This window comes from Pongo abelii, chromosome 9 (assembly GCF_028885655.2).
Source record: "Pongo abelii isolate AG06213 chromosome 9, NHGRI_mPonAbe1-v2.0_pri, whole genome shotgun sequence".
Lineage (NCBI taxonomy): Eukaryota > Metazoa > Chordata > Mammalia > Primates > Hominidae > Pongo > Pongo abelii.
This window is the reverse complement of record NC_071994.2, coordinates 88,608,791-88,636,709: the sequence shown is the minus strand read 5'-3', so window position 1 is coordinate 88,636,709 and position 27,919 is coordinate 88,608,791. Positions and strand designations below refer to the sequence as shown.

General features: G+C 42.2%; 3 protein-coding genes across 11 annotated transcripts in view; 1 reads left to right on the top strand and 2 right to left on the bottom strand.

Annotated features, from left to right (window-relative positions):
- ME3 (malic enzyme 3) overlaps nucleotides 1-11,979 on the top strand; it is a 231,188-nt gene extending 219,209 nt beyond the window's left edge. For 2 of the 3 annotated variants that reach the window (XM_024254749.3, XM_024254750.3), the window contains exons 12-14: nucleotides 424-597; nucleotides 3,974-4,072; nucleotides 5,454-5,700. In XM_024254749.3, coding sequence (XP_024110517.3) covers nucleotides 424-597; nucleotides 3,974-4,072; nucleotides 5,454-5,615 — 435 coding nt within the window. In that variant the 3' untranslated portion in view covers nucleotides 5,616-5,700. Of the gene's footprint in view, nucleotides 1-423; nucleotides 598-3,973; nucleotides 4,073-5,453; nucleotides 5,701-11,210 lie in introns of those variants that run through there. The other variant, XM_054526171.2, reaches the window with a different exon arrangement.
- The window catches only part of LOC100444151 (protein tyrosine phosphatase type IVA 1-like), a 145,683-nt gene extending 122,117 nt beyond the window's left edge, over nucleotides 1-23,566 (bottom strand). For both annotated transcript variants that reach the window (XM_054526172.2, XM_063728233.1), the window contains exon 1: nucleotides 15,978-23,566. In XM_054526172.2, coding sequence (XP_054382147.1) covers nucleotides 16,059-16,652 — 594 coding nt within the window. In that variant the 5' untranslated portion in view covers nucleotides 16,653-23,566 and the 3' untranslated portion in view covers nucleotides 15,978-16,058. The remainder of the gene's footprint in view (nucleotides 1-15,977) is intronic.
- Nucleotides 23,567-24,124: 558 nt separating this feature from the next.
- CCDC81 (coiled-coil domain containing 81) overlaps nucleotides 24,125-27,919 on the bottom strand; it is a 50,936-nt gene continuing 47,141 nt past the window's right edge. For all 6 annotated transcript variants that reach the window (XM_054526164.2, XM_002822324.5, XM_054526167.2 and 3 more), the window contains one exon: nucleotides 24,125-26,289. In XM_054526164.2, coding sequence (XP_054382139.1) covers nucleotides 26,148-26,289 — 142 coding nt within the window. In that variant the 3' untranslated portion in view covers nucleotides 24,125-26,147. The remainder of the gene's footprint in view (nucleotides 26,290-27,919) is intronic.

Below are 27,919 nucleotides of genomic sequence, written 5' to 3'. Positions count from 1 at the left end.
GGAGTGGAGCTGGCTGTCAAACCCAGGTCTGACTCCAAAGCCCAAGCTCTTACTTTTGTGCTATGCTGCTCAAGGTTCACCCTAAATAACACAGAGCTTTGACCAGAACCCAAAACCTGAGGCACTTGTAGACTCTAGGCCACATCCTGTCATGTCCTGGGTTTGCCCTGCCAGGAGGTGACAAAAATGGTGCTGTGAACCCCATCACCTTTCAGCAGTTTCTTGGCTGCTGGATAACAAGTGAGGGCTGAGCTTTCTGGTCAAATGACAAATGTGCTTTAAATACCTGCCATGTTCTCAGCACAGTGCTGGTTGTTTGGGAGAGGATGAAGAAGGGTCCAACATTTGGAAGATAAGAATAGGCCACTATTATTACCCCAAACCAATCTCCAAGTTCATCTCTGGTTTTCTTCCTGCCTCCAGGGCCGAGGGATTTTTGCCAGTGGAAGTCCTTTTAAGAGTGTGACTCTGGAAGATGGCAAGACCTTCATTCCTGGGCAGGGAAACAATGCTTACGTGTTCCCCGGGGTGGCACTGGGAGTCATCGCCGGCGGGATCCGGCACATCCCAGATGAGATCTTCCTCCTGACAGCAGAGGTATCACTGTCCTTACTCCCTCAAATGCTTGCAGTAGGGTCTGTGGGTTGACACTGGGTCCTATACTGGATCTCTCTTATCTCTTCTGCCCATCTGCCCCAACATTGCCAGTGGATTCCCAATGTGCTTAAACCTCAAGCATCTCTCATGGCCACCTTGAAGCTTGACTTCTTCAATCACACATGGGGCTTTTGAGGGGGAATGGGGAATAGTGGTGAAGGGTATTAGCAAGAGGCACTGACAGAGGAGGAGACATGCCTCATACTGCCCCCTGCGTCCTAGCAATGCCATCTAGATGCCTAGACAGAAGAGATGCCATCAAAGCCACCTGAAACTGAGGGTTTGTGGACCATGATAGGTGATGGATTCTTCCAGCCACAGGCCTTAACCAAATCACTGGGGTAACTGGCAGTAGTAAGCCCCACTAGGACAGCTTTCTGTAAGGGAGGGGGTGGGTGTCATACTTGTTTTTTTCTCCTTGGAGGACCCAGATCTTGAGCACTGATATGAGGTATTGGAGATGTACCTATTCCAGGTATCTTACTAGATAAGCGCACAAAAGAGTTCTTTACTAGACATGATGAAAACCATGAAAGAATTCATTAAGAATGACAGCCTATATTCACACTCATGGTTATTGATAACAGTTACAGTGGCTGAAATTACCAGGTAGTTACCAAGTGCCAGGCACTTGACATTTATCCTCACTCTGACAAAAGCAAGGCATAGAAATGTCTCTGTTGAGAGGTTAAGCTAATCAAAGCCATATACAAATATTAAACATAATTTACACGTAACAAGCTCCAAAGGCTCTCCTGTGACTTCTAACATCCTTCTGCATTTCCTTCTCACTGAGGCACTGGTGAAAGCCTGAAGCCAATGAGACATGGGTATGGCTTCCACACAGCCCTGTCTGGATCCACTTCTGTGAGTCCCACAGGGAGCTACCTTATGCACCAGGTCCCTTCTTACTATGTCTAGTCTTTGAGCCCTGGCTTTCCAAGGCTGTGCAAATAATGTCTCCCAAAGGCTTTTCAGCTGCCCCCAGCCCTGTGCACACTACTTATGACTTTGTGTTACAGTTCTCTGTTCCTCTTGTCTGAATATTCTGTTTGTCTTTCTTCTCATTGCTATGATGGGTGTTCTTGTCCTGTAGCTGTGGGCAGAGCTGTGTGAAGCCCCCATTGGATGGAAAGAGTCACTTTCTGCTTGAAGTCAGCCTGAAAGCAAAGTCCTCTGTTGAGTAAAAACACAATTGCTAGAGTCCTGCCTATGTAATACCATGGGACATCCACACATCTGCCCCACTACCTCCAATGCTGTGAGACAGTTCAGCTCCATCATTTCATGAACAGTGTCCATCAATTACACAGGAACCTCTCCTGGATCTACTTATTATCACCTGCAGTGAGCAAGATAAGGCCCCTCCCCTATAGGAGCTCACATTATGGTCTTCAAAGGCCTGGCAAGTTATATTTCTGAAAAGGGTACTTTTAGTGAAGATAATTTAAGTTGAATTTGATTTTTCCATGGAAAATTAATATAGGCTTTAAGGAGATGTGCATTCACCACCTCCTTTCATTGTAACAACTCTGTAAAATAGGTAAAATTCTTACTCATGTGTGAGTTTAAGTCACTTGCTCAAGATCACTGGTCTTGTGAGCCCAGGATGGCTCCAGACAACTTGACTCCCTGCTGAAGAGCATTGCCAGTGCCTACCGTCTTAGATGTGATCACACATACCATTATATATCTCTTCTCAGGATAACTTTTCTAGATGCATATCTAGCCATGGAAATCTTGCTTCTCTCTTATTAATCCATCTTCTATACCTTCACAAAGAGAATCCTTCAAAACATAGGTCAGGTCAAGTCTCTCCCCTAATTTCAGACCTTCGTATGGCTCCTTGGTGCATACAGGATAAAGTCCAAATTCCTTCCCATGATTTCCATACAAGGTACTTCATCACCAGGCCCTCCTTTCTTCTCCAACCTCACTTTTGGTGTCTCCCTACCATCGACCTAACCAATGTGCTGTTTTCAATCTCTTGTCCATGCTCTCTCTCACCTCCCAGCATTTGCATGGGCCATTCTCTCTCCCCTAATTCATGCTTTGTCCTTCAGGTATCAGCCTGTGACACTTCTGAGAAGCCTTTCCTATACATGGTAGACAGGATCCTGCCATCCTCCATGCCTTTATGTCCCCTCTCATTGCACTCACCCACTATAATTGCTATAATCATTTGTTACTTGTCCACTGACACCAGTCTCCATAAGAGAAAAGACTATGGCTTCTCCACCATAGAATCCTTCCTTATATGGCTCCTCAGCACCTAGCACAGAGTCTAGAGACTAAAAGTGAGGCTGAAGTGGAAAGGAGGGCCCAGTGATGAAGTGCCTTGTATGGACACCATGGGAAGGAGTTTGAAGGAGCCACATAAAGGTCTGAAATTAGGAGACAGCCTTGGCCTCCTCTGTGTTTTGAAAGATATAGTAGAGCTCAGTGAATGTATGACTGAATGAATGGAAAAGAAAGATGGAAGTGTGAGAGGTAGGTAGAGGGGAAGGCCCACTTCCCTAATATCTGAAAACATTGAGGGGAGACCAACTTCTTAGCCTTGTCACTTCTAAGACACACAGTTCTCAGAGAGCACCAGTGGCATTTCCCAAGTCTAAATTTAACACCAGAAGACTCGGTGGGAGTAGATTCAGAACCACCACATTAAAGAGGCTGATTTGCAAGGCTGAACAAACTCCAGCATCTGAGCCCGGAGGACGAGGCCCTGTGGCAGATGAGGCTTAACCCTTAGAGGCAAGCTCTGAACCTGGAAGGGAAGCTATGGGAGGCTCTGTTCTCAGGATGATGTGCTTGGGACATTTATTCCAATAAGGTGTAAGACTCAATCACTCACTGGAGGAGAGGGCTTCCTCAGACTGAGACCAGGGCTGGAAGGAAGAGCTCCAGGAGACTGAACACAAAGACATAACATAGCCTAGATGGTCACTCAAGATGGTACCAAGCATGTGGAAGGAGGCTGGGGCCAGGAAGTGAGGCTATGCAACAGGCTGGACCAGCCAAGAGGAGATCTCATAGCCTTTCCTTTGCAGGCCACAAATTTATTCATCTTGGCTTTAGTGATTTTCCTTTGGAATTCAGAGACACTTAACATTAAGCCTCAGCCAGTCTTACAGTACAGAAAGGATGTGTCCTCTCTTACGCCCAAGCATTAAGCTTCCCTGGTAACAGAGTCAACAGTTGGAACTGCAGTGTTTGACCAACTATGCAGGGTGGGGTTAGTCTCTGGGGTAACGGGTTGGGCTTGTTTTGGGAAGGCAGAGACTCAGCTTGTTCCTCTCGGTTCTCTCCTTCTCCCCAGCAAATTGCCCAGGAAGTCTCTGAGCAGCATCTGTCCCAGGGGAGACTGTACCCACCACTCAGCACCATCCGAGACGTGTCTTTGAGAATTGCCATCAAAGTAAGGGGCATCCTACACCTGTAATATGGGTAGTGAGGCTCAATCACTTTCTCTGTCTGTGACTTTAGGAGGGTTAAGGGGATGGAAACTGTGGAGACACTGGATCTCCTTGAGCTGCACTACATGTAACCCAGAGGCTGGGTGACAAACTCTTGTCTGCAGTTTGAGCTCCACCCCAAACACCCACCCAGGCCAGTTCTGGGAAAGCTCCTGGATTTCTCCTAATACACCAAGCAGAAAGGTCATTGAAGTCCATGGACCAGAATATGGGAATTTTTTAGAAATGACTCATAAGCGCCCATTTATAAGAAAGGTCAGCTTGCATAGCATCACGGAAAAAGCTCAGGCTTTGGGGTCCCAGCTCTCCCAATCAGCAATGGTATAATATTGGTCCAATCACTTCACTTTCCTGAGCCTCAGTTTCCTCCTTCTTCAAAGGGCCAGTAGTTCCTCACTCTCAGAATTCTGGAGATTGGCAGAGAACAGTGAAAAAGCTTCATACCCAGTGCTCTCTCAGCCAGGGTAAATCTCTTTCTTCCCCTTTTTCTCAGAATGGCTGGCTATGGGGTGATCAGCTTCATGGAATATTCCAGACTATAATACTGTGCAGAGATGATGGGTTTTCAAAGAATCAGAACATGGTGCAATAAAGACTGGCCCAATATTGATCATTGTTAAAGCTGGATAATACATACATGACAGTTTATCATACTATTATTTCTATTAGTGTGCATGTTTTACATTTTCTATAAGTTTTAAAAATAATTTCAGAAAATGCATTGTACAACAGCACACACTACCCACGAGTTGTCTGGTACAGAATCCACAATCAAGCCTCAAGATTAACAGTCCAGCTCAGGGTCCAGCTTCACCCCATCAGTTTCTTCCTTTGGGCAATATTTAGATTCACATTCTCCTGAAGCCAAATCTAATACCCAGAGAACAGTGTCCAGGCTGTTCATCCAATTTAACCCATATTCAAGTGGGAAAAAAATCAGGTTCTGGACACATTTGCCTCTTGTCTAATTTTATCTTAACGCTGCTCCAGAGAAAGGTCTCTTTACTTCCATTTTACAGATGAGGAAACTGAGGCTCAGCAAGGATAATATCACCTCTGAGGACCCACAGGCCTTTGGAAGCAGGCAGAATTTATGCTGAAGCCTCTTGACCCTGGCTCAGTATTTATTCCACTATGTTAAAGCTGCCTGTCCAGAAAGAAAGCTTAAAATCCTTCCTATCCAGTTGTTTCATGAGCCATACTCATGAAAGAAACAAGTCTGGTTCCTTAAGGTGTATTCCCCTCCCCCATGCTCCCAAGCAAGGATCCTTAAGCAGGTTTCCCCTTAGATCCGGTTCCTTAGCCAAACATGTTTTTCTCTAGGTTCTTGACTACGCATACAAACACAACCTGGCTTCCTACTACCCGGAGCCTAAGGACAAGGAGGCATTTGTAAGATCCCTGGTCTACACTCCAGACTATGACTCCTTTACACTGGACAGCTACACTTGGCCCAAGGAAGCCATGAATGTTCAGACGGTCTGATGCAGTCTCAGAGGCTGGTATGGGGCTAGATGAAGCCCAGAGTAATACCCACAATATAAATGGGTTCCAAAATGGCCCAAGTGAATCCTTGTTGCTGTGTTTTTTCTTTTAAACTTTCTGGTGTGAGAGGAGATGCCAAGGCATACAGTGAATAAAAGCCTTGTCTCTGAAGGCCCTGGGAGTTCACTTTTCTGAACTCTCCTCTGAGTTCCTTCCTAAGCATGTCTTCATCCATTAATCACCAACTATTGGCCAGGCTTTGTGGGAAATGCAGAATCTCATCTAGAATCCTGCCTTTACAGAGCTCGGGCTCTAGTGGAGGAGACTGGACACAATTCATTTTGCCATAAGGGAGAAAGTGGTAAGTTCATGAAAGAAGAACAGATAAAAACTGAGGGCAGTCAGAAAAGGGAGAGGATACTTCCTATGGAAAGGTAAGAGAAGGCTTCAGGGAGAGCAGTGTTTGCACTGAGTCCCAAGAGGAAAAGATGGGTGGGAGTCATGGGGAGATGAAGAATGCGAGCACAGCCACTAGCCAGAAAGCACAGCCCACCCATCAGGGAGTTTAGTCTATATCAGCAATACACACCCTTCAAGTCTCGGCAGTGTGTGAAGGCTGAGTGGCTAAGGGCAGCTCGCTAGCTATTCAGGTCACTGCCCTGTGGGTTGCTGAGTCTTAGACATTCTTTTTTCTAAAAGGAAAACCAGAGAAATGTGGGTGGGGAGGGTCAGCCTGCCAAGCAGTGAGGAGGAAGAGAGGCAGTGAGAGGAAAAGCACCATAGGGAGTTCTAGGGAAGACTTGATTTCATTTTCCTGGCTCTGGAACACACTCTGGCTTCCATCCTTCACTCTCTGAAGTAGTTGAGCAACCCAAAGCAGTTTTCTTAGTGAGTAATATCAGTCCATCTTCGGTGTTTCTTAGACCAAGTTCAGTGCTAGCCTTCATCTCTCTCATCTTCAGCAGAGCCCATATCATAGGGGTGGGGGCGGAAGAGAGCTTGCAGCCCCCTGAAATTAGATACTGCTAAGATGTTAAGATAAGTTGAGATGGCAGCTTCCAGCTTCTAATTTCATTGTATAATAAATGAATCAATAAATCATGCTTAGGGCCCTACTCCTGCGGCTACCTCAGCCTCAGGATCTCCACTGCCAGCAACGAATAGGTCCTATATGACCAACTCTCAAGGACAGACTAGATGGACTATTAGACTTCTAGAAGAGTAATTAGCAGAGATACCACTCACTTCTTGCTCAGGTCTTACTCTTCCAAGAACTGCTTCCTCGGTGCTGGTGCTCAGCCAAGCATATCCTGAGAAAATATCCCTCCTCTATGATCCTTGGGATCATAGAGAATGAAAAACTATTCAGAAGAGAGTTTGAAGAGTGAAGCTGGAATCTGAACACCATGGAATTTTTGACACTATCTTTTTACATCATGTCCCACAACTTCCTCTGTACCACCGCTACATATCCTTTATAATCAATATAGTAGAAAAGAAAAACAATAGTAGAGAAAATAAATGAAAGCAAAATAGTTCTTTGAAAAGATCAAATGAATTAACAAACTTTAGCTATACTAACCAAGACAAAAACAAAGAAGACACAAATCACACTTCCTTTGTTCCAGCCACACTGAACATCTTGCCAGCCCTAAGCACATGTGCTTTCAAGCCTGTGCTGATACTATCCATGCTTGGTCTCTCCTTCTGGGAAGTCCTTCCCTTCCCTTTTTTTCTCTTCACTGATTAAATTTTAGTTTACTCTAGCTTTCTACCTAGAAACGGCATTCATCCTTGGAATTCAAATGCAATTGGCTCTACAGAGTAACAGAATTAATAACTAAATTAGAAATCAATAAACAGAAAACTATGGGAAATTCCAAAATATTGGAAAACAGTACATTTCAAAATAACCCATAGATCAAAGAAGAAATCATAAGCCAAGTTACATATGTTGAACTAAATTTTTAAAATCATATCAAAATTAATAAGATGTAGCTAAAGCTGTATTTAGAGAGAAACTTTATAGCTTTAAATGTTGTCATGGTTAATTTTATGGCACCACAGGGTGCCCAGATATTTGATCAAATGTTATTCTGGGTGTTTCTGTGAGGGTATCTTTGGATGAGATTAACATTTAAATCATTAAACTGAGTAAAGTGGATTGCCCTCCACTAATTGCCTTCATCCAATTAGTTGAAGGCCTGAATAGAAAAAATGGATTGACCCTCCCTTGAGTAAGAGAGACTTACTCCTACCTGATGCCTTTCTAACCAGGATATTGGCTTTTTCCCACCTTTAGACAGGAACTATACCATCATCTCTCCTAGATCTCCAGCTTGCTGACTCACCCTATAGATCTTAGAATTTGACGGCTTCTATAATCATGTGAGCCAAGCCAGTTCCTTATAATAAATCAACAGAGAGATAGAGAAAGATCCTGTTGCTTCTGTTTCTCTGGAGTACCCTGACTAATGCAAATTCCTCTATCAGAAGAGAAAGAAAGAGAGAAAGGAAAGAAGAAAAGTCTCAAGTCAATAATTTAAACTTCCTCCTTAAGAAAATGGGGTGGGGGAAAGCAAACAAAATTCAAAGCAAGCAAAGATTAGAGCACAAATCAATATACCTATAATAAGTAATGAAATTAGTAATTAAAAAAAATCTTTCCCCCAAGAAAAACCGTGTCCAGATGGCTTCATTGGTTGGAATTTATCAAATACTTAAGTAATCACACCAATTATTCAGAAACTCTTTCAGAAAATAGGGGAGGGAACACTTCCCAAATCATTCTATGACACTAGTATTGCCATATCAAAGCCAGATAAATGTATCACAAGAAAAGTGCAGGCCAATATCCTTCATAAATATAGATGAAAAAAATCCTAAACAAAATATTAGCAAACCAAATTCAACAATGTGAAATTTAAAAATTACATACAACAAACAAGTGGGCTTTATCCTCAGAAACGTAGTTTTTTAACATTCAAAAATTGTTCAATATGGTTGTTCAATTACATTAATAGAATGAAAGACAAAAAAAAATGATCATGCCAATAGATATGAAGAAAGCATTTGAAAAAAACCAACGCCCATTTATGAAAAAACTCTAAACAAAGTAGAAATAGAAAAGAACATCCTCAACCTAACAAAGGACATCTATAAGGAGCCAAAGATAACATCATATTTAATGGTAAAAGAATGAATACTTTCTCCCTAAGATCTGGAACAAGGCAAGGATGTTGTTTTTACCACTTCTAGTCAACATGGAGGGTGTTTAGCCAGTGCAATGAAGCAAGAAAGAGAAGCTAAAGGTGTCAAGATTGGAAAGAAAGAGTAATACTGCCTTGATTCACAGATGACCTAATCCTGCATGTAAAAAATGCTAAAGAACACACACACATTCATTCATTCATTCATTCTCTCTCTCCTCTCTCTCTCTCTCTGTCTACTGGAACTAATAAATTAGTTTTGAAAGGTCACCAAATACAAGGTCAACATACAAAAACCAGTTGTATTTCTATATGCTGGCAGCAAATGATCTAAAAATAAAATTAAGAAAACAATTTCATTTACAACTGCATCAAAAAGAAAAGATACTTAGAAATAAATTTTAGAAGTGCAAGTATAGTATACCAAAAACTACAAAACATTGCTGATAGAAATTAAAGATCTAAATAAATTGAGAGAGATTCTTTGTTCATGGATTTGAAGACTCAATATTGTCAAAATTGCAATTATATTCAAATTGATCTATAAAGTCAACACTATACCTATCAAAACCGTTGTAGGGTTTTTTGGTGGAAACTTACAGGCTGATTCTAAAATGTATATGGAAATGTAAGGATCTCAAAGAGTCAAAAAAATTATAAAGAAGAACAAAGTGCCCTATTCAATGTCAAGAACCTACTATAAAGATACAATGATCAAGACTGTGTGGTCCAATAGCAAAGACATGAAATTAATCTAAGTTTCCATCAGTCGATGGCTGGATAAAGAAAATGGATAAGAAAATGAATATATATGTGCAATAGAATACTATTCAGCCATAAAAAGGAATAAAATCATGTGTTTTGCAGCAACATAAATAGAACTGGAGGCCCTTAAGTGAAACAATTCAGAAACAGAAAGTGAAACAATTTGGAAACAGAAAGTGAAACACCATATGTTCTCATAAGTGGGAACTAAATAATGTGTACACATGAACAAAGAATGTGGAATCTCACGGAGACCTGGAAGGGTGGGAGGGTGGAAGAAGAGTGAGGGATAAGAATTTACTTAATGGGTATAATGTGCAGTATTTTGGTAATGATTACACTAAAAGTCCATACTTCACCACTATGCAATATATCCATGTAACAAAACTGCACTTGTACACCTTAAATTTATACCAAAAAAAGACCGTGTGGTCATATAAATAAATGAAGCAGAACTGAGAGTTCACAAATAAGTTTTTACATTTATGGTAAATTGACTTTTAATCAAAATTACTAAGGTAATTTATTGGGGGAAAGAGAGTCTTTTGAACAAATTGTGCTGAAACAATTGAATATCCACATGCAAAAAAAGTTAACTTAGACACCTCACACTAAACACAAAAATTAACCTTTACACATCTGAAACCAACAAAAATTACCTGAAATGGATCACAGACCTAAATGTGAGAGCTAAAACTGTAAAATTTCTAGGAGAAAATATAGCAGAAAATCTTTATGACTTAGGTTGAGGAGAGTTCTGAGATACAACTTTAAAAGCATGATTCATTAAAGAAATAAATTGTACTTCATCAAAATTTAAAATTTTGCACTTTGAAACACTTTTTTTGGGAGGAAAAAAGACAAGCAGCAGACTGGGAGAAAATAATTGCAAATCATATATCTGATAAAGACATTGGATCCGGAATATATAAAGAACTACTTCAACTTAATAAGAAGATGGCAATTCAAATTTTAAAATGAGCAAAATATTTAAATCAGCATTTTATCCAAAAAGATAGGTGAATGGCTAACAAGCACATAAAAAATGCTGAACATTATTAGTAATACGAAAATTAAAACCACAATGGCATAACAACACTCACCAGAATGGCTATAATAAAACAAAGATCTGTTGGTAAGAATGTGGAGAACTTTGTCTCCTAAGCACTATTAGATTAAGGGAGAGTTCCCTTGCCTTTTAAGTCTTCACTCTAACTCCCCAGCCTCCCATACATAGCCCCAGTATTCAGCAAGTGTCATTTAAGAGAGTGGATGCTGTGGTTGCACCACCTAGATCCTGCCTTGGGTCTGAAACACTCATTCCTCCAGATGCCATTATCAGCTGAGGGCCCACAGCTGCATTGCTCTCTAGGAATTGCCCTTGACTGAAGGTGAATGCTTCACCCAAGATTATGCCATCATCCCCAAGGGAAGCCTACAGGCAATGACTGGTTGATTCAAGGGCCCAAAGGCCAGCTTCCTAGCCTCAATTGCGAACATCTCTAAATAGCCATCCCATCCTCAGAGCTCCCTATGAGACTGGCTGAGGCTACTGTTGCAACTGCTATGTATCACCATTCAACTTCTTATGCCCTATCTTGTTTCTCTTGCTCCCCCATAGATGTTCCCTGAGAAGATACCCCAGTAATCCTCTGGATGCGAATCTCAGATTCAGTGTCTGTTTCCTGGGGAACCCAACTTATTACAGGTAGAAGAAACTGGCCAAAGTTCTTAATTTTCCAATTTGTTGCACCAGCCCCACGTGACCACCAAAAGCTTTTCTGGGTTTCCCTTTCTCTCAGGAGAGACCCTCTTCACGGACCAAGCTTGATCCTTATCAGTCCATGTCCAGAATCAGTAAACATCCCTAGAAAATAAAATGGTCACTTACCTCAGGAGGCCTCCTCCCTCTCTGGAATTCCCATTCACCTAGTCCTTATTGCTTTCATAGCTCTCACATATCTTTAAACACGATCTTTATAATTTTTCCATCTTTTTCTAGTTGTTGCAGGCAAAGTTTTAGGCTGCCATGACCTACTACATCCTATTTAGAAGTGGAAGTCTCTAGAGAGATTTTCAAAATTACAGATATGTGGATATTAACTTTTTTCCTAATTTAATTGAATTGTGGTGAGAGAAGGTGTTCTGTATTATTCAAATAGCTTAAAATTTGCTGAAATGGGTTTATAATCAAATATATGGTCAAATTTAATAGTTCATGTACTCTTATAAATATGTATTCTCCCACTGTTGGATGCAATGCCCTTTGTATGTTCATGGGATCAAGTTTGCTGACTGTTTTGTGTAAATCTATATCCAAAATCTTGATTTTTGTCTACTTGATTTGCTTCTGAAAGAGGGACAATAAAATTTCACACTGCTATGGTAAACTTGTCAATTTTCCTTGTAATTCTGTCCATATTTGCTCTATTTACCTTGGACCAATGGATCTTTACCTTTTAAAAAACATTTACTAAATTAAAAGTCCTAGACCATATGTTCTGCACAAGATCAAAACAACATTTTACTAGAAATATTTCATAGTCTCCTCTCATTCTGTCTTCAGGGCCCTCCGTGTTAAGTTACACCCCAACCGTAAACATTAATGGTAAGGCCTTTTTATTTGAAGACATTCAACACATGTGCTTCTGTACAACGTGGATTTTGCATGAACTTTCAATCAGACGTTGATTTTTCAAAATGGAGGTTTTTATAACAAAATGAGATTAGAGAAAGACATCAAATAACCACAAGATGTGTAAAGAAGCCAACAAAATCACCCATTGGACAAACCTGATGTACACTGGGACTCATGTAGGATGGTAAACATGAAGCAGGCAAATAATCATATAGGCCCTACTTGCAGTGTTTGATATGACTTAAGGGATGAACTACATAAAGTTATAGTTCCTGGAGTTTTAATTCTGTATGATACTAAAAATATACAAATTTTATGCTGGGATCTTGGCATCTAATCTCTAGATTTCTTACGTATTTTTTCTGGCATGGGAATAGCACTAAGCCAAACATAGAAGTTGCATTTCTGTTAAATTTGTGGCTTTTCGATATCCCTATGGAAGCTTCATCAGACTTATTCACTAAGCCCATATGTTGGCTAAAATGTACAATAAATTAGGTCTTTTCTCAAGTCCCACTTTCAAGGCAATAGCATCAGGCAGCCAGGTTTATTGAATACAACAGTTGTTTCTGTGACCACTGGAGTCTTTGAAGCTGAGAGGTGACAGCGTGCTGGCAGCCCTCACAGCCCTTGCTCGCTCTCAGCGCCTTCTCGGTCTTGGCATCCAGCCTGGTCACACTTGAGGGGCCCTTCAGCCCGCCACTGCACTGTGGGAGCCCCTTTCTGGGCTGGCCAAGGCTGGAGCTGGCTCCCTCAGCTTGCAGGGAGGTGTGGAGGGAGAGGCGTGAGTGGGAACTAGGGCTGCATGCGGCGCTTGCGGGCCAGCTGAGTTCCAGGTGGGCGTGGGCTTGGCGGGCCCCGCACTCGGCCAGCCCTGCCAGCCCCGGGCAATGAGGGGCTTAGCACCCGGGCCAGCAGCTAAGGAGGGTGTACTGGGTCCCCCAGCAGTGCCAGCCCACTGGCACTGTGCTCGATTTCTCACAGGGCCTTAGCTGCCTCCCCACGGGGCAGGGCTCAGGACCTGCAGCCCACCATGCCTGAGCCTCCCTCCTCCGTGGGCTCCTGTGCGGCCCGAGCCTCCCCAACAAGCGCTGCCCCCTGCTCCACGGGGCCCAGTCCCATCGACCACCCAAGGGCTGAGGAGTGCTGGCACACGGTGCGGGACTGGCAGACAGCTCCACCTGCAGCCCTGGTGCGGGATCCACTGGGTGAAGCCAGCTGGGCTCCTGACTCTGGTGGGGACTTGGAGAACCTTTATCTTTATGTCTAGCTAAGGGATTGTAAATACACCAATCGGCACTCTGTATCTAGCTCAAGGTTTGTGAATGCACCAATCAGCACCCTGTGTCTAGCTCAGGGTTTGTGAATGCACAAATCTACACTCTGTATCTGGCTACTCTAATGGGGACTTGGAGAACCTTTGTGTCCACACTTTGCATCGAGAAAGAGAAAGTCAGAGAAAGAGACAGAGAGACAGAAAGTCAAAGAGGGAGTCAGAAACAGAGACAAAGAAAAGGAGTCAGAGAGAAAGAGGGACAGACACAGAAAGTCAAAGAGAGAGTTAAAAAGAGAGGAAGAGACAAAGAAGTCGAAGAGAGAAAGAGAGATGGAAGTAGTAAAGAAAAAACAGTGTATCCCATTCCTTTAAAAGCCAGGGTAAATTTCTGTCTACCCAGCCAAGGCATATTTTTCTATGTGGAACATTGACCTATATCTGCCTCCCCACTAACTGGACAGGCACCTGCACCTTAGACTTTCTAAGTCCTAACATTAACATTGCCCCAGGAAATCAGACCTTATCAGTACCCCTCAAAGCTCAAGTCTGTCAGTGCAGAGCCATACAACTAATACTCCTACTTACAGGGTTAGGAATGGCTACTGCTATAGGAACCGGAATAGCCAGTTTATCTACTTCATTATCTTACTACTACACACTCTCAAAGGATTTCTCAGACAGTTTGCAAGAAATAACGAAATCTATTCTTACTTTACAATCCCAAATAGACTCTTTGGCAGTAGTGACTCTCCAAAACCGCCGAGGCCTAGACCTACTCACTGCTGAGAAGGGAGGACTCTGCACCTTCTTAGGGGAAGAGTGTTGTTTTCACACTAACCAGTCAGGGATAGTACGAGATGCTGCCCGGCGTTTACAGGAAAAGGCTTCTGAAATCAGACAACGCCTTTCAAACTCTTATACCACCCTCTGGAGTTGGGTAACATGGCTTCTCCCCTTTCTAGGTCCCGTAGCAGCCATCTTGCTGTTACTTGCCTTTGGGCCCTGTATTTTTAACCTTCTTGTCAAATTTGTTTCCTCTAGAATCAAGGCCATCAAGCTACAGATGGTCTTACAAACGGAAACCCAAATGAGTTCAACTAACAACTTCTACCGAGGACCCCTGGACCGACCCACTGGCACTTCCCCTGGCCTAGAGAGCTCCCCTTTGGAGGACACTACAACTGCAAGGCCCCTTGTTCGCCCCTATCCAGCAGGAAGTAGCTAGAGCTGTCATCGGCCAAATTCCCAACAGTAGTTGGGGTGTCCTGTTTAGAGGGGGGATTGAGAGGTGACAGCATGCTGGCAGCCCTCACAGCCCTTGCTCACTCTCAGCACCTCCTCGGCCTTGACGCCCACCCTGCCATGCTTGAGGAGCCCTTCAGCCCGCCACTGCACTGTGGGAGCCCCTTTCTGCACTGGCCAAGTCCGGAGCTGGCTCCCTCAGCTTGCAGGGAGGTGTGGAGGGAGAGGCACGAGCAGGAACTGGGGCTGTGCGCGGTGCTTGCGGGCCAGCTGGAGTTCCGGGTGGGCGTGGGCTTGGCGGGCCCCGCACTCGGAGCAGCTGGCCAGCCCTGCCAGCCCTGGGCAATGAGGGGCTTAGCACCCGGGCCAGTGGCTGCGGAGGGTGTACTGGGTCCCCCAGCAATGCCAGCCTACCAGCGCTGCACTCGATTTCTCGCCGGGCATTAGCTGCCTCCCGCGGGGCAGGGCTCGGGACCTACAGCCCGCCATGCCTGAGCCTCCCCGCTTCCGTGGGCTCCTGTGCAGCCCGAGCCTCCCCAAGGAGCACCGCCCCCTGCTCCACGGGGCCCAGTCCCATCGACCACCCAAGGGCTGAGGAGTGCTGGCACGCAGTGCGGGACTGACAGGCAGCTCAACCTGCAGCCCCGGTGCGGGATCCACTGGGTGAAGCCAGCTGGGCTCCTGACTCTGGTGGGGACTTGGAGAACCTTTATGTCTAGCTAAGGGATTGTAAATACACCATTCAGCACTCTGTATCTAGCTCAAGGTTTGTAAACACACCAATCAGCACCCTGTGTCTAGCTCAGGGTTTGTGAATGCACCAATCGACACTCTATATCTAGCTAATCTAGTGGGGACATGGAGAACTTTTGTGTCTAGCTCAGGGATTGTAAATGCATCAATCAGCGCCCTGTCAAAACGGACCAATCAGCTCTCTGTAAAATGGACCAATCAGTAAGGTGTGGGAGGGGCCAGATAAGAGACTACAAGCAGGCTGCCCGAGCCAGCAGTGGCAACCCGCTCGGGTCCCCTTCCACCCTGTGGAAGCTTTGTTCTTTCGCTCTTTGCAATAAATCTTGCTGCCGCTCACTCTTTGGGTCCACACTGCCTTTATGAGCTGTAACACTCACCGCGAAGGTCTGCAGCTTCACTCCTGAAGCCAGCAAGACCACGAACCCACCGGGAGGAACAAACAACTCCAGACGCGCCACCTTAAGAGCTGTAACACTCACCGCGAAGGTCTGCAGCTTCACTCCTGAGCCAGCGAGACCACGAACCCACCAGAAGGAAGAAACTCCAAACACATCCGAACATCAGAAGGAACAAACTCCGCACACGCCGCCTTTAAGAACTGTAACAGTCACTGCGAGGGTCTGTGGCTTCATTCTTGAAGTCAGTGAGACCAAGAACCCACCAATTCCAGACACAAAGCGAAGCCGCATTTGAGAATGATATTTCTCCAAATACGAAAGTTGCTTGCTGTTAAAAGCACCGCGCCATTTTTCTCTAATAAACTGTACTGCATCTTCATTTTTCATTCCACTTTCAATTAATGCTATGGCAACAAGCACTGGAGTCCTCCCAAGACCTGCAACACAGTGAATGGCAATACAACAACCAGGTTCTTCACAAAACTTAACGTCTACAAGACTAAACCAATCATCAACAATCTGGTTGGATGGTGATGAAGCATCATCAAAAGGCCAATCCAGAAACTGGATGCCTTCTTTCTCCACAAGAGCAGGGTCATAAGTTGCTTCACATACTCTTACTATTGTGGTAACCCCATATTTCTTAAGTTCTTCTATAAATCTGTTTAAGGTTGAATTGGTTGGGTTGTGTATAATAAGAAATCTCATGTTCCCGTATGTGACTTCCACTGGAGCTGGGTGATTCATTGGAGCCATGTTAATTTAGTTTAAAAAAAAAAAAAAAAAAACACTGATATGGTTATAAAAAAATTAAAAATTTTTGAATACAGAAATGATGTCAAGAAACTGAAGTCTATGCCAATATACTCCACTTGAAATTCACAGAGCTTTGAATATGAAGTTGGTAGTGACAGGCAATGAAATGTACCTTCCAACAAAAAGCCGTGGTTCTTCAATTCAGTAATTCTGAGCCAATGGAAAGGAAGTGCACCAAGGGTTACCCCATCTAGGTCAGAACTCTTGTAAAATGCTCTGATGATCTCAGTTCTACACTTCTGTGTCCAGGTGACCCGCTCTGCGGGGACTTCTTGGTGGGTCAGTAACGACTTTCCACCATTCATTTGTCCTCATAAAGTTCGTGCTGAACCTAGCAGTAATCTTCAGGGCCCTTCAGAAACTCCATAAATGCATTATCAAGAACACCACAGAATGGAATATGTTTACTCATGGAAGATGGTGGCCTAACCATACAGCTGGGCCCCCAGCGACCGCAGCATTGCCGGGAGCAGCGCAGTCCTGGCGGGGCAGCGTCCGTGGGGCGGCGGCGGCAGGGCGGCGGCGGTGGCGGCGGCGGCGGCGGCGGGGCAGCGGCAGCAGGGCACCAAACTCTAGGAGGACCAGCGGGGCGCCTCCACTGAGCCAATACGCGCACGCGGAAGTGCCATTGCGCCACAAGTCCGTCACAAGTCCTCTCTTTCATAAATGGCGCGCGACGCACGAACCCCTTCACCAATCCTGGTTGGGCAGACCAATGAGGACGTCATCACGGCGCCGCGGACATGAGCGCCTTGCTGAATCCAAGAAGCCCTGGATGAATGCTGAGTTTCCTTGTCTCCCACTAGAGAGGAGAGGGGCTGAGGAGCGAGGCGGGGGTGGTGGGATAGGAAGCCTGGAAGAGGCTGGAGAGAAACTGGAGGAAGACAGGTAAGGTAGCGGAAGGTTTCCCAGCCATTGACTCTGACTAGTGTATCTTTTTCTACCTGCTTCATGTTTAAGTATGTCTCTTGGGAACAACATAATATTTGGCGCTTTTTTTCCGCATCAATCCAATCTGACAAACTTTTTTAGCTCAAAAAGTGCACGTATGCATTTTTGCCCTCTTATTTTATGCTATTTGACCCATATTTCTATATTTTTTACCTTTTCTTGACCTCTTTGGGATTAAGATTTTCCCTCTACTCTTTTGTAAGTTTTCATTGGGGCTAATACTTCCTTAGCACTTATTTTAGGGTAAGCACTGTTCGAAGCTTTATATATATGTAATACAAAACCCCTATGAATTAGCTACTAGTGTCATTTCTACTGTCCTGACTTTAAAAACCTAGGCACAGAAGGGTAATTTGCCTAAGGTCACACAGCTAGTAGATGGCAGGGATGAGACTTTTTTAAAAAGCTAATTTTAACTTTTATTATAGATTCAGGGGGTCCACGTGTACATTTGTCACATGGGTATATTGCGTGACCCAGAGTATGAATGATAAATCTGTCACCCAGATAGTGAGCATAGTACCCAATAGGTAATTTTGCAAAGGCTAATAATTGAATCCCGCAATTTTGGCTCTGGAGTCTGCCTCTCTAATACATATGGTCTATTATATACCCTTTTTCTGTTCTTTTAGTGCTTAAATAACTTAAGTCAAACATGGTTCAGAATCTTTTCCTGCCTCTTGAAGGAATTAAGTATGCTTTAACTATTAATGTTGTCAAGCATCTTAATCTTTTAACGCCACAAATTGGACATTATTGTTTGTACAAATCAATGTTTGTTTACATTTATTCGTGTTATCAGTTTCTTTGCTCACTATTCCTTCTTGCAGCTCCATTCTTTCTGAGGTTACTTTCTTTTATCCAGAAGCATTTTTTTGGAGATTCCTTTGAGTATCTGATCAACTTTGATAAATGTTTGATATATGCTAGAAAATGTTTCACTGTTGAATCCATTTCCCTTAATATTAGTAAACTGTATTTTGTTTTTTCCTTCAGGTTTCTTTTTTGGCTTTTTTCTAAAATTCTTTTATTTTCCCTTCATTGTTGAAAGTTTTGCTGGGTACACAATTCTTCACTGACATTTTCTCTCAGCCCTTTGAAGGAAAGAAGAAATAGGGCTTTATTGCAAGGGGCCATGTGAAGGCCAGGAAGCAAAGTCTAGACATTTTAGAAAATTCTAACAGCTGTTAGAGAAGAAACCTGAGAATAAGAATATCTTCAGAGGACTGAGACAAAATGTCAGTATAGAATTGTGTACTCAGAAAAACTATGTAAAAATGAAGGCAAAGTAACAGAATTTTAGGGGAAAAAAACAAAAAAGAAAAGTGAAAGGGAATTTTCAAAAGCAAATTAAATCCTTTACGTTTGATAGCCTAAGCTTGTAAAAATGGTGAAGGAAAGCTATCTACAACAGGGATTCTTGGCCTGTGGTCAAGGGGTCTAGGAAACTTCTAACTGCATGCAAAATGTTGTATAGGAATATATACCTGTTTTTAGGAGAAGGGTATATATTTTTCATCAGATTCTTAGAAGAGTCCATGACTGTCCAAAACATTGAAAACCACTGAAATAGGGAATCCTTTGATGCATTAATCTGGTCTGGCTTTGCTGTATTTCTGGAAAAGACAGAACTTGATGATAGCAAGTTGGGGCTGATTACAGAGTTAGACTAATACAAGAATAATAGTTAACAATGAGGATCATTGAAGAAGATCCAAATTATGAAGACTTGCTCAGAAATCAGCTGTTTAGTGAAGGACTATAATTAAGTTTGATTCTTAAAATGGTTGAATGATAGAAAACATATTAGACCTCATATCTATATAATTCATATAACCATGCCTCCATCTCAGTCTTGATAGACTAGAGCACACAGCCTTGACATCTGTTGTCATGACCCCTTCTTCTCTTCACCTGGCTTTTTCCTGTTTATCCTTAAAACTCAGCTTGGGCTTCATCTCCTCAAAAAGCTTTCCCTCTCTGTGCCATGGTAAACTTACCAGAAGGAATCTACCTTGTTCTTCTAACAACCAATGCACAATGATATTAGGTTTTTACCTTGTTATACAGGGGTTTCCTAGTTTTTACCTTGTTATACCAGAGGTTTCACAATGGTATGAAACTAGAAATCATTAACAGGAGGCATTTTGGAAGATTCACAAATACATGGAAATTAAACATGCTCATGAACAATCAGTGTGCCAGTGAAGAAATTAAAAGGGAAATCTAAAAGTATCTTGAGACAAAAAAAAAAAAAGGAAAACAAAACATATCAAACTTTATGGAATGCAGGAAAAGCAGTTCTAAGAGGAAAGTTTATAGCAATAAATGCCTGCACCAAGAAAGAAAATTACAAATAACTAAAAGTTACACCTCAAGGAAATGTCTTTAAAACCCTAAGCCCAAGTTAGTGGAAGGAAAGAGATAATAAAGATCAGACCAGAAATAATCTAATCTCTATTTTATTTCTGCTCTGGAGATTAAAGAAACAATACAAAAGAAACTAAAAGTTCATTTTTTGAAAAGATAAAATCAAACAGCCTTTAGCTAGACTAACCAAGAAAAGAAAAAGAGAAAAGACTCAAGTAAAATCAGAAATAAAGAGATCGTTACAGTTGACAACACAGAAGTATAATGGATCATGAGAGACTATTATGAACAATTATATGCCAAAAACTTGAATTACCTAGAAGAAATGGATATATTCCTACACACATACAACCTGCCAAGACTGAATCATGAAGAAACAGAAAATCTAAGCAAACCAATAATGAGTGAGGAAATTGAATCAGTAATAAAAAGTATCTCACCAAAGCCCAGGAACAGATGGCTTCACTGCTGAATTCTACCAAACATTTAAAGAAGAACTAATGCCAATTCTCTACAAACTGTCTCAGAAAAAAACAAACAAAAAAATGAATGGGAGAGAATACTTTCAAACTCTTTTTAGGACCAGTATTACCCTAATACCAAAGCCACACAAGCACATCACAAGAAATGAAAACTACAAACCAATATCCTAGATGAGCATAGATGCAAAAATCCTCAACAAAATACTAGCAAACCAAATCCAACAACACATTAATAGGATTATTCACCATGATCAAGTGGGATTTATCCCTGGGTTGCAAGAATGGTTCAATATTCTCAAATCAATACATGTGATATATCACATGAACAGAATGAAGGACAAAAAGCATATGACCATCTCATTAAATGCAGAAAAAGCATTTGACAAAACTCAACATCCTTTCATGACAAAAACACTCAACAAATTAATTACAGAATGAATATACTTCAGCATAATAAAGGCCATATAAAATAAGCCTACAGCTAACCTTAATACTCAACAGTAAAAACTTGGAACTCTTTCTTCTAAGATCTGGACCAAGGATGTCAAGGACGTGCACTCTTGCCACTTCTGTTCAATGTAATATTGAAAGTCCTTAGAGCAATGAAGCAGAAGAAAGAAAGAAAAGACATCCAAGTAGGAAATGAAGAAATAAAACTACTGTTATTTGCTGACAACATAATTTTGCATACAGAAAATCTAAGGCCAAGTGTGGTGGCTCAAGCCTGTAATTCCAACCCTTTGGGAAGCCAAGGCAGGAGGATCACTTAAGGCCAGGAGTTTGAAACCAGCCTGGTCAACATAGTGAGACCCCATCTCTACAAAAAGAGAAAAACCCTAAAGATTTTAACAAAAAGCCATTAGAATTGATCAACAAATTCAGGAAAGTTGCAGGATACAAAATCAACACACAAAAGTCAGTAACATTTCTTTACATTAACAATGAACTTTCCAAACAAGAAATCAAGAGAACATATCATTTACAGTAGCTATTAGAAATAAAATACTGAGGAATATATTTAACCAATGAAGTGAAAGATTTATACAAAGAAAACTATAAAACATTAATAAAAGAAACTGAAGAAGACAAATAAATTGAAATATAGCCCATGTTCATGGACTGGAAGAATTAATATTGTTAAAATGTCCATACCACATGAATGATGTGCAGATTCAGTTCAATATCTATCAAAATTCCAATGTTATTTTTCATAGATATAGAAAAAACAATCCTAAAATTCATATGGAACTACAAAACAAACAGCCAAGGCAATCATGAGCAAAAAGAACAAAGCTTGAGGTATCACACTACCTAATTTCAAACTATACTACAAACTGATAGTAATTAAAACAGCATGATACTGGCATTAAAATAGATATTTGAACCAATGGACAGAATAAAGAACCCAGAAATGAAACCATGTATCTACAGCCAATTAATATTCACCAAAAGTGCCAAGAATATACAATGGGAAAAGGACAGGCTATTCTATAAATGGTGCTGGGAAAACTGGATATCCATAGACAAGAGAATGAAATTGGACCCTTATCTCACACCATATACAAAAATCAACTCAAAATGAATTAAAGACATAAACATAAAAGCTGAAACTGTAAAACTACTAGAAGAAAACACAGGGAAAACTACATGACATTGGTCTGGGCAATGATTTTTTAGATTTGACCCAAAAATGCAGGCAACATGTGCAAAAGTGGACAAATGGGATTACATCAAAACAAAAAATTGTTACACAACAAAGAGAGCAATTAGTAGAGTGAAGAGAAAACCTACAAATTGGGAGAAAAATATTTGCAACCCATACATATGATGAGGGATTAATATCCAAAATATGTAAGGAACTCAACTCTATTAAAAAAAAAAAGAGACATGGGCAAGGAACCTGAATAAACATTTCTCAAAAGAAGACATGTGAATGGCTAACAAATACACGAAAAAATGCCCAACATCACTAGTCATTGGAGAGATGAAAATTAAAACTACAAATAGCTACCACTTCACATCTATTAGAAAGGCTATTATCAAAAAGACAAAAGATAACAAGTGCTGGCTAAGATATGGGAAAAAGGGAACCCTTGTACACTGTTGGTGGGAAATGTAAATTAGTACAGCCATTATGAAACACTGTATGAAGATTCCTCAAAAAACTAAAAATACAGTTACCATATGACCCAGCAATCTCACTTCTGGTTATTTGTCCCAAAGATTTGAAGTCAAATATGAATATGCCAAAAGAGATGTTCATTGCAGCACTATTCACAATAGCCAAGATATGGAATCAACCAAGTGTCCAACAATAGATGAATGAATAAAAAAAATGTATATATACACAATGGAATAATATTCAGCCATGAAAAATAATGAAATGCTGTAATTTATGGCAACATGGATGGAACTGGAACTTAGAGAAATAAGCCAAGAACAGAAAGTTAAACACTGAATGTTCTCACTCATATGTGGAAGCTAAAAAATAGTTAATCTTATAGACATAAAAAGGATATGTGGATAGCATTGAAGAACATTATGCTAACTGAAATACACCAAACACAAACAAATACCACATGTTCTCATATGTGGAATCTACAACTCATATAAGCAGAGAGTAGAATGATAGTTCCCAGAGGGCAGGGGATGGGAGGAATGGGGAGATGATAGTTGAAGTGTACAAAGCCTCAGATAGGAAAAATAAGTTTGGATTTTTTTTTTTTTTTTTGAGACAGAGTCTGGCTCTGTCACTCAGGTTGGAGTGTGGTGACATGATCTCAGTTCACTGCAACCTCTGAGTGAGCTGAAACCTCTTGGATTCAAGCAATTTTCCTGCCTCAGCTTCTTGAGTAGCTGGGACTACAGGTGCGTGCCACAACGCCCAGCTAATTTTTTGCATTTTTAGTAGAGACAGAGTTTCACCATGTTGGCTAGGCTCGTCTCGAACTCCTGACCTCAGGTGATCTGCCTGCCTCAGCCTCCAAAAGTGCTGGGATTACAGGCATCAGCCACCACACCCAGCCAACTGTGATATATTTTTGAGATCTGTTGCACACTGTGGTGAATATAATGAGCACTGTATATGTCAATATCGCTAAAAGAATAAATTTTAAATATTCTTATCACAAAAAGTTAAATATTTAAGGTGATGGACATTTTAATTTACTTGATTTAATTATTCCACATTGTATTCAAAAATCACAATATCACTTTATACCCCATAAATATATACAACATAAATATTACAAATAATTTGTCAATATATAATTTTTAAAAATAGTTTTTAAAGGGTCTGACTGTAGTACTGACTGCTACCTAAGACAGTAAATTATAAGTTCAATTCCTCCAGTGAAAAGTCCTATGAAGTTAAATCTGCTCACCTGAACATACCAAAATTAACTTCTTTTTCTTTAACAAGGAATTCTTTTTTTTCTTTTTTTGAGACAGAGTCTCACTCTGTCACCAGGCTGCAGTGCAGTGGCACGATCTCGGTTCACTGCAACCTCCACCTCTCGGGTTCAAGCAATTCTCCTGCCTCAGCCTCCTGAGTAGCTGGGACTACAGGCGCGTGCCACCACACCCAGCTAATTTTTGTATTTTTAGTAGAGACGGGGTTTCACCATGTTGGCCAGGATGGTCTCAATCTTTTGACCTAGTCAAAAGATTTGATCCACCCGCCTCGGCCTCCCAAAGTGCTGGGATTACAGGCATGTGCCACCGCACCCGGCCAGCATTCTATATTTTTAAAAAATATTAGTACAACACTGTTGTAGTAATTTATTATATATTAGAAACAAGTTACTTCAAGGGTGCAGCAGATGTAGATTCAGGCAGGTCAGGCAGTCTTAGGGAAAGCCTATTGTTTTAAATATTGGTTAATGACAATTGGCCCTCCATAGAATGATTTTTTGAGGAAATGAAAGGCAGAAATGGAGAAAGATTAGGGAAGAGGTTCCAAAAAATTGTGATCATCAGCAGGTATGCTTGTTTTCACAGAAAAAGATAACATTAGCAACAAAATTTGCCCAATATCAGCTTGAGTGAATATTTTCTCCATAATTATTCAGGGCTCAACACATTCCTATTTTGTATTTGTAGGGCAAAATGAAAGTTTAAATGTTCACAAGCATCTTCCCACAAAAACTTTCCCTTATTTCCCAAGGGAGAGATGTGGCGTGCAGAAAGCAAATAGTCTAAAAGACGTCCTTCTTAGCTTTTGTATTTCAGAAATCTAGACTTCACTTTATTTTACTTCAATTGGTCAGACAGGGCAGGGAGAGGAGAAGAAAGTGTTGCACCTGAGCGAGTTAGAGAAAACGCCACACTTTGAGACGAATTAAGAGTCCGTTTATTTAGCCAGTGGCCAAGAGACAGCTAACGCTCAAAGTTCTCTCAGCCCCGAAGAAGGGGCTAGATTTTCTTTTATACTTTGGTTTAGAAAGGGGAGGGGGGTCTAGTTAAAACAATTTTACAGAAATAAAGTAGGCAAAAAGTTAAAAAGATAAATGGTTACAGGAAAGTAAACAGTTCCAGGTTCAGGGGCTTTAAGACTGTTACAAGGTGATAGACTCGGGGCTTTGGGCGTTATCAATCAGACGAATTCCTAGGAATTGCGGATATTGCTCGCCACAGTATCTTATCAGTTAATTGCATTCTTGGATGTGCTGAGAGTCAGCTTGCACAAGTTAAGTCCTTGAGGAAGGGGCTGCCAGTGAAAGAGCCAAGATGGAGTCTGTCTGGCTCTCTTAGCTAAGGGAGAGTCAATTCAGGTGGAAACAAGGCTAGGTGATTAAAGGAAAAGGGAAAGTCTAAAAACAGGGTTAGTAAAAACAAGGTTGGGCATTACAAAAGTATGAAGATAAATGAAGAAAGTTTTTAGTTGAGAACAACCATACCTTAACTGAAAGTCAGTCCTCTGACAGGGAGATAAGTCCTCTTGAACAGCACCTACAGCTTAAGAATGAATGCAAGTAAAGTAGTGGGAGACTCACCTCACAGTGCACAGTTACTCCAAGGGTGTAGAAATAGCTGGACAAGGGAATGATATCTTGGGAGGTCCCACTAAAGTCCCAGGTATGTCATCAATGAGAAAACTCAGGGAGCATTGTTCTGGCCTCCTGAGGGTAAATAGTCTAACGCATCTCTGTGATGTTCACACATATACCCCTCTGGAAAAGTCTAGGACTGGGGGAAGAGGGAGGGGTAAAATGTACCATTATGAATTGTCGTGCACAGTCAGGCGCTTAGAAAATATTTATTATTGCCACTCTTCATTACAGATGAAAAAAGTTTTGTACACAAAGTCATGGAGCAGCAGCAGGGCTGGGTCAGCAGCACCCCAGCAGCCATAATGAAGCTGGGTCCCATTCCCAGCCCCTGTGCAGCAGGTTCTAGCCCTCAGGACGATTCAGACACCTTCACTGCCATCAGAGACTAGTATAGGAAATAAGTGGGGGTGGGAGGAAAGCAGGAGTGAATTCAATTAGGGCTTAACAAGCAATCTAATGAAAGCACCAAACCTAAACAATGATTTTTTTCTCTGAGGTAAAAATACGCAGTTTCACAATCACCCCCAAACATGTAAAAGATAAAAACTTTCCCCAGGAAACGCAGAGCCAAACTTTGAGTTTTACACAAGCAACCGGGAGCCAGGCAGGAACTTGTTCAGGGGCCACAGGTTGCTCTCGCCCACGTTGGAGGTGCGCCTCTGGCATTGCTTGCAGCGCCGATACTTCTCACACTGGTCTAGGAGAAACAGCTTGTCTGAAGCCCTGAGGAGAGGAGAGCAAATGCAGATCAGCAGGTTCCTGGAGCTCCTGGAGGCCCAACTTGGAAGCTGGTATGGCAGGAGGTACACAAAAGAAAAGTAACACCTTGCGTTCTCTGCCTGCATGCTGCAGTTCACCCCATCCTGGCATCCCCTACTTCCAGACTTCTGCTGGCTTGTCGTTCTCTACTGAATAAAAAGCCACGACTTGTGCCTTCACAACAGTCTGACCCTACCCCTCCCCAGCCTCAACCGCCCAAGCCCATAGAGAACTTGCCGAAGGTCACACAGCCAGCAGACAGTGGCTCCAAAGCCTCTCTGTTGACTGCTTTCCCACGTGGATTACACCTCTACCTGTTGAGCTCCTGGGAGACAGTGTTTGAGAGGCAGATCAACCATTAAGTTGCTGGTTATCGGCTAACAACAGCAGAGAATTGAGAGGACTTACAGTGAACTATCCCAGGAGGCCAGAAGCCTCTGGAGAATTAAGGGCAGGAGAGGGAGTGGAGACAAAGAGGAAGACAAAAGCAACTAAAAGCAGAGATAAAGAGGCAGTAGTAAGTGATTTTCCCCTTTGATAGTTTTTCTTCGTTACGCAAAACAGTCCCTCATGTGCTCCTCTACCCCATCAAAATTTCTCCATAGGTGGATTTTTTTTTTTTTGAGACTAGGTCTCCCTCTGTCACCAGTCTGGAGTGCACGATCACAGCTCACTGCAGCCTCGACTTCCTGGGCTCCTGCGATCCTCCCACCTCAGCCTCCTGAGTAGCTGGAATGACAGCTGTGCACCACCACACCCAGCTAATTTTTGTATTTTTGGTAGAGATGGGGTTTCACCATGTTTGCTCAGGCTGGTCTCAAACTTCTGAACTCTAGCAATCCATCTGCCTCAGCCTCCCAAAGTTCTGGGATTACAGGCATGAGCCATGGCATCCAGCCAGAATTCTGTTTAAGAAGGATAATCGGCCGGGCGCGGTGGCTTACGCCTGTAATCCCAGAACTTTGGGAGGCCGAGGCGGGCGGATTACAACAAGGTCAGGAGATCAAGACCATCCTGGCTAACACGGTGAAACCCTCTCTCTACTAAAAAACACAAAAAATTCGCCAGGCCTGGTGGCAGGCGCCTGTAGCCCCAGCTACTCGGGATGCTGAGGCAGGAGAATGGCATGAACCCGGGAGATGGAGCTTGCAGTGAGCCGAGATCGTGCCACTGCACTCCAGCCTGGGTGACAGAGCGAGACTCCATCTCAAAAAAAAAAAAAGGATTATCAAGGGCAGTCTTAAAAGAAAAAAGAATAAACTACCTTGGAAGTGAGCAAGGGAAGACCTACCTGGCTTGGTAATGGAACAGAGTATCATGTGCTAACTGCATACATATGGACTTTGGTTTTACTTTTGCTTTATTTTCTTTTTGTGCCAACCAATTCCTTCTTACTACTGCTGCGTGCTCAAGTCTCTGTCCACACTTGGCCTAGGTCCTCAGACAAGTCTGCTCCACTATATACCAGGAGTAGATTTGTTAGCCTGCCACTCAACATTATTTCCTGTGTCTCCTCAGTCCTTTATCACCATGTTGGCCAAGCACTCTTCCCAAACACAACTAAAATCTCCCTGGCATTAATCTCACTGACTTT